The sequence below is a fragment of the Crocuta crocuta genome, unplaced genomic scaffold (genome assembly GCF_008692635.1).
Source record: "Crocuta crocuta isolate KB4526 unplaced genomic scaffold, BGI_CrCroc_1.0 scaffold139, whole genome shotgun sequence".
Classification (NCBI taxonomy): Eukaryota; Metazoa; Chordata; class Mammalia; order Carnivora; family Hyaenidae; genus Crocuta; species Crocuta crocuta.
In genome coordinates, this window is record NW_027533258.1 from 7500812 (window position 1) to 7508152 (window position 7341).

General features: G+C 51.0%; 1 protein-coding gene across 1 annotated transcript; it reads left to right on the forward strand.

The window, feature by feature from the left end:
• The first annotated feature begins 5593 nt into the window (after positions 1-5593).
• On the forward strand, positions 5594-6001 carry PIRT (phosphoinositide interacting regulator of transient receptor potential channels). The gene has a single exon (XM_077746632.1). It carries the CDS (start codon positions 5594-5596, stop codon positions 5999-6001), a length of 408 nt encoding a protein of 135 aa, XP_077602758.1.
• The last annotated feature ends 1340 nt before the right edge of the window (positions 6002-7341 follow it).

The following is a 7341-nucleotide window of genomic DNA, read 5'->3' on the forward strand; positions in this document are numbered from 1 at the left end:
GGGGGGGGGGAGGGGAGGGATGCTGTAATAAATTACCACAGACTCAGTCACTTAAGACAATGGAAGTTTATTCCCTCATGGATCAGGAGGTCAGAATACAAAATCAAGGTGACGTCACAGCTGGTTCCTTCCAGAGGCCAGGCCAGGCCTCTCCCCTCGCCTCTGGCCATTGCTGGCAATCCTCAGCTTTCCTTGGCTTCTGGAAGCATCGCTTCAACCTCTGCCTCCATCTTCAGGAGGGCTTCCCTCTGTATGTCAAGTTTTCCTCTCCTTCCTCTCAGAAGGACATGGTCATTGGGCTGGTGTCTTGGAGAATGATCTCCTCAGCAGACTCTTGCCTTAATTACACCTGAAAAGACCTCTTATCCAAATAAGGCCACATTCTGAGGCTCTGGGGGGATAATTCAACCCACTGCAGGAAGGGAGGGATCCTCTGAGACATACAAACCAAACCCTCAAGAATTTAATCCAAGCCTGAAAATGTGGCTCCCCTCGCCAGGCTGGCTCCTCGTGTGTGATCTGGTCCCCCAAGGAGCTACTTGGAGCCAAGTCCTTGGAGCACCTGCTATGCACCAGGCTGGGTGCCCTGCGGGGGATGAATAGACCCAACCTTGGTCCTCAGGTAGTTTGCAAGGTAGGACGCAGGGAAAACCTGGCATGGTGCAGTGGTTTATGCCCAATAGACCCCCCCCACACACACACACACACGGGACATGGCGATGACTAGAGACATTTTTGATTATCATGCCTGGATACGGTGGGTGCTACTGGCGTCTGGTGGGTAAAGGTCAGGGTTGTTGCTAAATATCCTCCGATGCACAGGACAGCCTCCCTATATTAGAATTATCAGGCCCAAAATGTCAATAGGGCTGCTGTTTAGAAACTCTGGTATGGGAAAAAATATAGAATCTATGAGGACTTTAATAAAGAGTTATAAAACTCCTGTTGCCCCTGAGTTGGTGATTTTCAGGAAACTTGGATTCTCAGAATTGAAGAGTCACCACCAATGGACCAATCTAAGAGAGTTTTAGAAGGTCCTTAGCCCAGTGTATTCCTGTTACAGATGAAAAAACGGGGACCAAGAATGGAAATAATTACTTACAATGGTCACCAGGGCCCTGTCTGGAACACCTATCATATGTCACACAGCGCAGTAGTGTTTGTGGAATGTGATCGGCCCCACAGCCCAATGGGGCATGAATTCTATCATCCTATTTTACATGTGGGGCCAGTAAGTCTGGGTCCAAGCGGTGGTGCCTCTGATGGCAGAGACCTGGCTCTTCCCATCATCACACCCAGACACTGCAAGTAAGCTCAGAGACTTGCTGGAATCATGGAGGAGTAATTTTGCCCAGTGAGGCATTCACTCCATGTCTGACTTTCTGCCCCTTCTGTCTACATCCGTTCCTGCCTCCCGCCTGGCCAGCAGTGGGGGGGAGTGGGGAGGGGTGGGGAGTAGTCAGTGTTCACTCTTGCTCAAGAAGGGAGAGCTGCTTCTTTTGTGGTTACTGCCTAGAAAATAAAGCCTTGTTTGTCCAGTCACTGTGCCAAGACCCACCCCTCTTCCCAAGCAAGCCAACTAAATTAAAGTTGGGATTCCATGGGCCATTACAGTTCAGATATATAGACAGATAGACATATAGATAGATAGATAAACAGACAGGTAGATAGACAGATGGATGGATAGATAGATGGATGGATGGATGGATGGATGGATGGATGGATGGATAGACAGACAGACAGATAGATAACAGACAGATAGATTTCATGGGCCATTACAGTTTAGGTAGGTAGATAGGTAGATAGATAGGTAGGTAGGTAGGTAGGTAGGTAGGTAGGTAGATAGATAGATAGATACATAGATAGATAGATAGATAGATGGATGGATGGATGGATGGATATACAGATGGATGGACAGATGAATAGATAGATAGACAGACAGATACATACACAGATAGGCAGGTCTCTACATATGATGACCAATTTCTACCTTGCCAAGTACAGATCCTAACAAAACCAATGACCATCTTCCATCATGACCATTTCATAAAATGAAGAATACTCCAATGCCAAAAAAGAAAAAAGAAAGAAAGAAGGCCTTAATCTCATAATGAAATTATCCTTTAAATCGAGTAAAGGTAAAACCATGAGAAGTTTACAACCGTGCTCTCCTTTCTCTCTTGTATAGTGAATCAGTATGGAATTGCTTATCCGTATCATTCCATATTCAGCGAGAGGGTACTTTGCAGGCAGATGAAGCCCCAGAGTGAAAAGCTCAGACATTCCCATCATCGAAGAACCCTCAGGACTCATCCACGCAGCACGATCTATTGCATGGAGCTTTGAGTCCAAAGACCTTGGCCTGAAGCCCAGCATAGCCACAAATAAGGTTAGGGGAGGCTTTGCCATGCTCCTAAATCTCCCTGGGCCCGCCTCTGCCCAGTAAAATGGAAATAAACAAGGGATCCCCATGCAGGGCCACAAAGCATCTGTTCAGTGCTCGCAGCAAGGCCCCCTGGTCCCGTCTCCCTCTCTAGGATCCCTGGCAGTATTCCCCGCCTCCGGTAGTACACTTCCTGTGAGGGACACAGAGGCCACCTAGTGCCACGATGACAGATATCGAGGGAGTGTGTCCTTCTCCATCCAGCCCAGCTCTCCTCTGGCACTACGAGGAATCTCTGCATTCCTACCACACCTCCAGCGTCTGAAGGCAGCACCCTTCTTCCTGGGTCTCCACTGAGTGATGGAAATGACTACCCAGAGAGAAAATCCTACTGGGGTCATCAATACAACCTCAACACATGAGGCTAGGACCTCATAACACGCTCCATGGTGCCACTCCTTAGCCTCAGCCCGCAGGGGAAGCGATCACTTTACAAACAGCTGCGTGGCTTATACAAAGAGACCACAGGATCCAGGGGGAAGTGAACACCTGTGTGCCTTTACTTACAAAAGCGCATCTGTCATATTCTTCCAAGTCTTTGGAAGCAGAGATCCAAATATCCTCTCTCTGGATGAGTGTACAAGAACATGAATATCTATATTCTGGAGGCACGGCCATTTTACAGCTCCCATTTCCTCCGTGTCAAAGGGGAGGGGTCTGTGACTGCTTGTTGTAGAAAGAAATCATATCATGATTTCCAGACATGCACCCCTCTCCATATTTGGGTCTGACTCACCCTAACTGGGGTGCGGTGGGGGTAGCCCACTGTGATGGGGATGAATTGCCCACCTTCCCCAATACTCCTTTGGCTGTTGGAAAGAACTCTCTGGCACCCCACTCACAAGAGTAAACCTGATTTGAGTGGAACAGAAGAAGAGGTCAGAGGAAGAGCCCCAGGGCACCTGGAGAAGGGAACGAGCTAGAGCCAAGGACCAAAGACAACAGATCCAAGGGGTGAGGAGAGCAGAGGCTGGAGAGAGCGCTGCTTGGAGAGTCACCCCAGGCGAGCAGGGGCCCTGCAGAGAACAGAGGAGAGTCTCTCATGGTCCTAGAGCTCAGCTCTGCCTGGGCTCCATGCAGGGAGGCACTGGGCTCCGCCAGGAAGAAAGGAGACAAGCAGGGTTGTAAAGAAACGTGGATTTGGGGGTGCCTGGGGGGCTCGGTCAGTTAAGCAACAGACTCTTGGTTTCAGCTCAAGTCATGATCTCACAGTTCCTGAGATCGAGCCCTGCATCAGGCTCTGCACTGACAGCGCAGAGCCTGCTTGGGATTCTCTCTCTCTCTCTCTCTCTCCCTCTCTCTCTCTCTCTCTCCCTGCCCCTCCCCTGCTTGCTCACTCTCTCTCTCTCTCTCAAAATAAATAAATAAACATTACTTAAAAAGGCGTGAGTTTATGCTCAGGACCATCAGGAGGGAGGGAGGAAGCAGAAAGGAAGTTGTTTGCTCACTTGCATCTCAAGGGCACAAAGCACCACATCAGAGCCTCAGGAGGCAAGTCAAGGACAGGAATCCGGTGGTCCCCACCCCACCCCCTGACTGTCCCAGCCTCTCCTTCCTCCCACCCACAAAAAAAGTACCTAAAATACCAGGAAAGTATCTAAATCCAGACAATCATATCTTAGTGCCTTATTGCAAATAGATAGGCATTGGCACTCAAACCCACAGTTTTTATTACGGAATGAAAGGTTTTAATGCCACGTTCAAGGCCTTTGAGCTAGCAGGGCTCTGGTGGAAGAGAACTTGGTAGGTAAGCGGTGCCTCTCAAAGCTCCAGAATTGTGACCATCCAGGGGAGGAGAGGGCTCTGGTGACTGAGAGGTACACAGACGGGCTCTAGATGCGAAATCACAACACAAGGTGGGCTTGACTCCATACCTCTACGCACTGAAGAATGGGAAGGTAGGAATCTGATTTGATGTAATTCGTGAGGAGGGCGGGGAAAGGGGGCATTTAGATATTAAAAAGGTCACACTCTGAACCTGGGACACGACTGTCTGGTGCTGGGAAAGGACATAAAATCCCGGGCTGCACTGTAAGATGTTCTCCAGTCCATACACAGTCTGGTGTTTAAAAAGCAACAAGAGTGGGGCATCTGGGGGGCTCAGGCGGTTGAGCATCCGACTTTGGCTCAAGTCATGATCTCACAGTTCGTGGGTTCAAGCCCTGCGTCGGGCTCTGTGCTGACAGCCAGCTCAGAGCCTGGAGCCTGCTTCGGATTCTGTGTCTCCCTCTCTCTCTCTGACCCTCCCCTGCTCACGCTGTCTCTCTCAGAAACAAATAAAAAATATTTTAAAAAAATGTTTTAATAAAATAAAAGTCCCCATGAAAGCGGCGCATGGGTGGCTTAGTCGGTTGAGCGATTCTTGATCTCAGCTCTTCTTCTGTGCTATGACCTCATAGCTTGTGAGTTCCAGCCCCGTGTCAGGCTCTGTGCTGACAGCTAGCTCAGAGCTTGGAGCCTACTTCGGGTTTTGTGTGTCTCTCTCTGCCCCTCCTCCACTGTGTGCTCTCTCTCTCTCTCAAAAATGAGTAAACATTAAAAAATAAAAAGGAAAAAAAAAAGAGCAGGAGCTGAAAGGTTCAAATCCAATCTCTGGGAGTTCCTCACCCTGGGATAGGCAAACAGTCCCATTTATGAAATGTTTGCAAACTGCTAGTCATCATTACAATGGGTTACGTGTCTTAAAACTCATTTAACCCTTTAGAGAATGGTATGAGGCAAGTACTATCGTGATCCCTATTTTATAGATAAGAAAACTGAAGCACAGAGACAGTAAGCCACTCACTCAAGGCCACAAAGCTAGGACGTGGTTGAGTCTGAAAATAAGATGCCGTTCGATAAACCATAGCTTCTGGTGTTTTTATGGGGTACCGCTGTTCCCTGTTTTAAATACGGAAAGCAGTTGATTCAAATGGTCAACTATTTCTCTCTCCCAAGAAGAAAAGGCATGCCAGGGAGTGGTTTCTTATTTATGTGGATCTCATCTGACTTTCTTTTTGGCTTCAGCACAAAGCCCTGCGTCGCCTTCCACTGAGAGCCAGGCTGCAAATGGATGCTGAGAACGAAGAAGGCGTGTGAGGACAGCTTTGGCTTCACCCCCCCTTCTAACCATTGCGGATACTGGGTGCCTGGTGCCGAGGAGCCGTGACAATGGAGGCTCTCCCCAAGGCCCTGGAGGTCGATGAGAAGTCTCCGGAATCCAAGGACCTGCTGCCGAGCCAGACCGCCAGCTCCCTGTGCATCAGCTCCAGAAGTGAGTCTGTCTGGACCGCCTCCCCCAGGAGTAACTGGGAAATCTACCGTAAACCCATCGTCATCATGTCGGTGGGCGGCGCCATCCTTCTCTTCGGCGTGGTCATCACCTGCCTGGCCTACACCCTGCGCCTGGGTGACAACAGCCTTAAGGTCCTTAAGATGATAGGGCCCGCCTTCCTGTCGCTGGGGCTCATGATGCTGGTGTGCGGGCTGGTGTGGGTGCCCATCATCAAAAAGAAACAGAAGCAGAGACAGAAGTCTGTTTTCTTCCAGAGTCTCAAGTCCTTCTTCCTGAATCGCTGATGGCGGCCTCGGGCTCTGTGCTCCCCGTCACGCCGCCCCCTCCACCGCGAGGAGACCGGACAATGACATCAACATCCTCATCTTCTTGGGGGTGGGGTTAGCCATAAAACAGCCCGGCGAAGTGTCTCCCTGGCCCTGCGGGGAAGAGCTCAGGGCTCCCAGCGCAGCGGGTCAGCTGGACGAGGCTGCTGGCTGGGTCTCATTTAGTCTCTCCGTAACTGCCAAGCCTCCCTTAGATGCTGGCCCCTTTCACGGCTCTCTCCCAGCTCCTGCATCCAGGTACCACCCATCTAATTCTCTCTCCGCAGAGCGCTATGCATGCTGGGAAATTCCTCCGGTTAGGCCGTGCCCGGAGGAGAACCTCATGTTGATGCATCTGAGTGTCTGAGCTGGATTCCCCATTTGCACCCTTCTGGAACCCGAACTGACCAGTGGAGGTCCCTCGCAGAAGAGAGGGCTCCCTGGATTTGCCAGCCCCCCCGCTGCCTGTGTGGGCAAGATACTGATTTGCATTTCAAGAGACAAGACAAGTCACATGTATAAAACAATGCAAAGAGTGAACAGTGAAGGGTGGCCTGGGGAGAAACACTTTCTAAGAAGGCGTATCCCCCACCTCCCCTGACCCCAGAAAAGGCGCTGGGGGTCAGCCAGCTGAGGACATTTCACTCCGGGTTGTACAGTATTTACATCAGAGCCCGTGGGCTGGGCTGCCACAGTGTGCCCTTCGATCTCCCCTTTGAACTTGACAATTAGCCAAGCGCGAGCGCACATTGCCCTGACTCCCCCTTCCCCCCAGCTGTGCCTCTACCCCCCAATTCTAGAACAGCAAGACAGAGACCCGCAGAGGGATTCTGTAAGGGCGTTCTCTCCTTCACCTCCGTTGAGGACGAAACCCAGGAAGCCCCCTTGCCAGCACCTGAATGGTCTGTGGGATTCCAGAGAGAGAGAGGGTTTGCTTTTAGAAAAATCCCAGCGTCTGGTCTGCCTCGCCGCTACCCACCAAACGAGCACATTTACTGGGGGCCCTTCTCTCAAACGAGCACATTTACTGGGGGCCCTTCTCTGGGGCCAGGCCCCGGGGTGGGAGCCGGCCAGACAAGGTGTCTGCTCTCGTCTTCGTTCCAAAACGAGACATACATAGGGCCAGGCCAAGGGCAACTAGAAACCTGTGCTGCGCACTCTGGGGGGGAAACGTGGCAGGTGTGGGAACACAGAGGGGGCGTCTCACCCAGACAGGGGAGAGGACGGAGGGATTGCCCGAGACTGATGTCATCCAAACTGATGACAAAAGGAAAGATAAGAGCTCGCAAAGGGGCGAGGTGGGCAGGAGAAGCTGGGGC

What these genes read in the sequence shown, in the direction of transcription:
- PIRT (XM_077746632.1), top strand. Translation starts at nt 5,594, where the DNA reads ATGGAGGCTCTCCCCAAGGCCCTGGAGGTCGATGAGAAGTCTCCGGAA.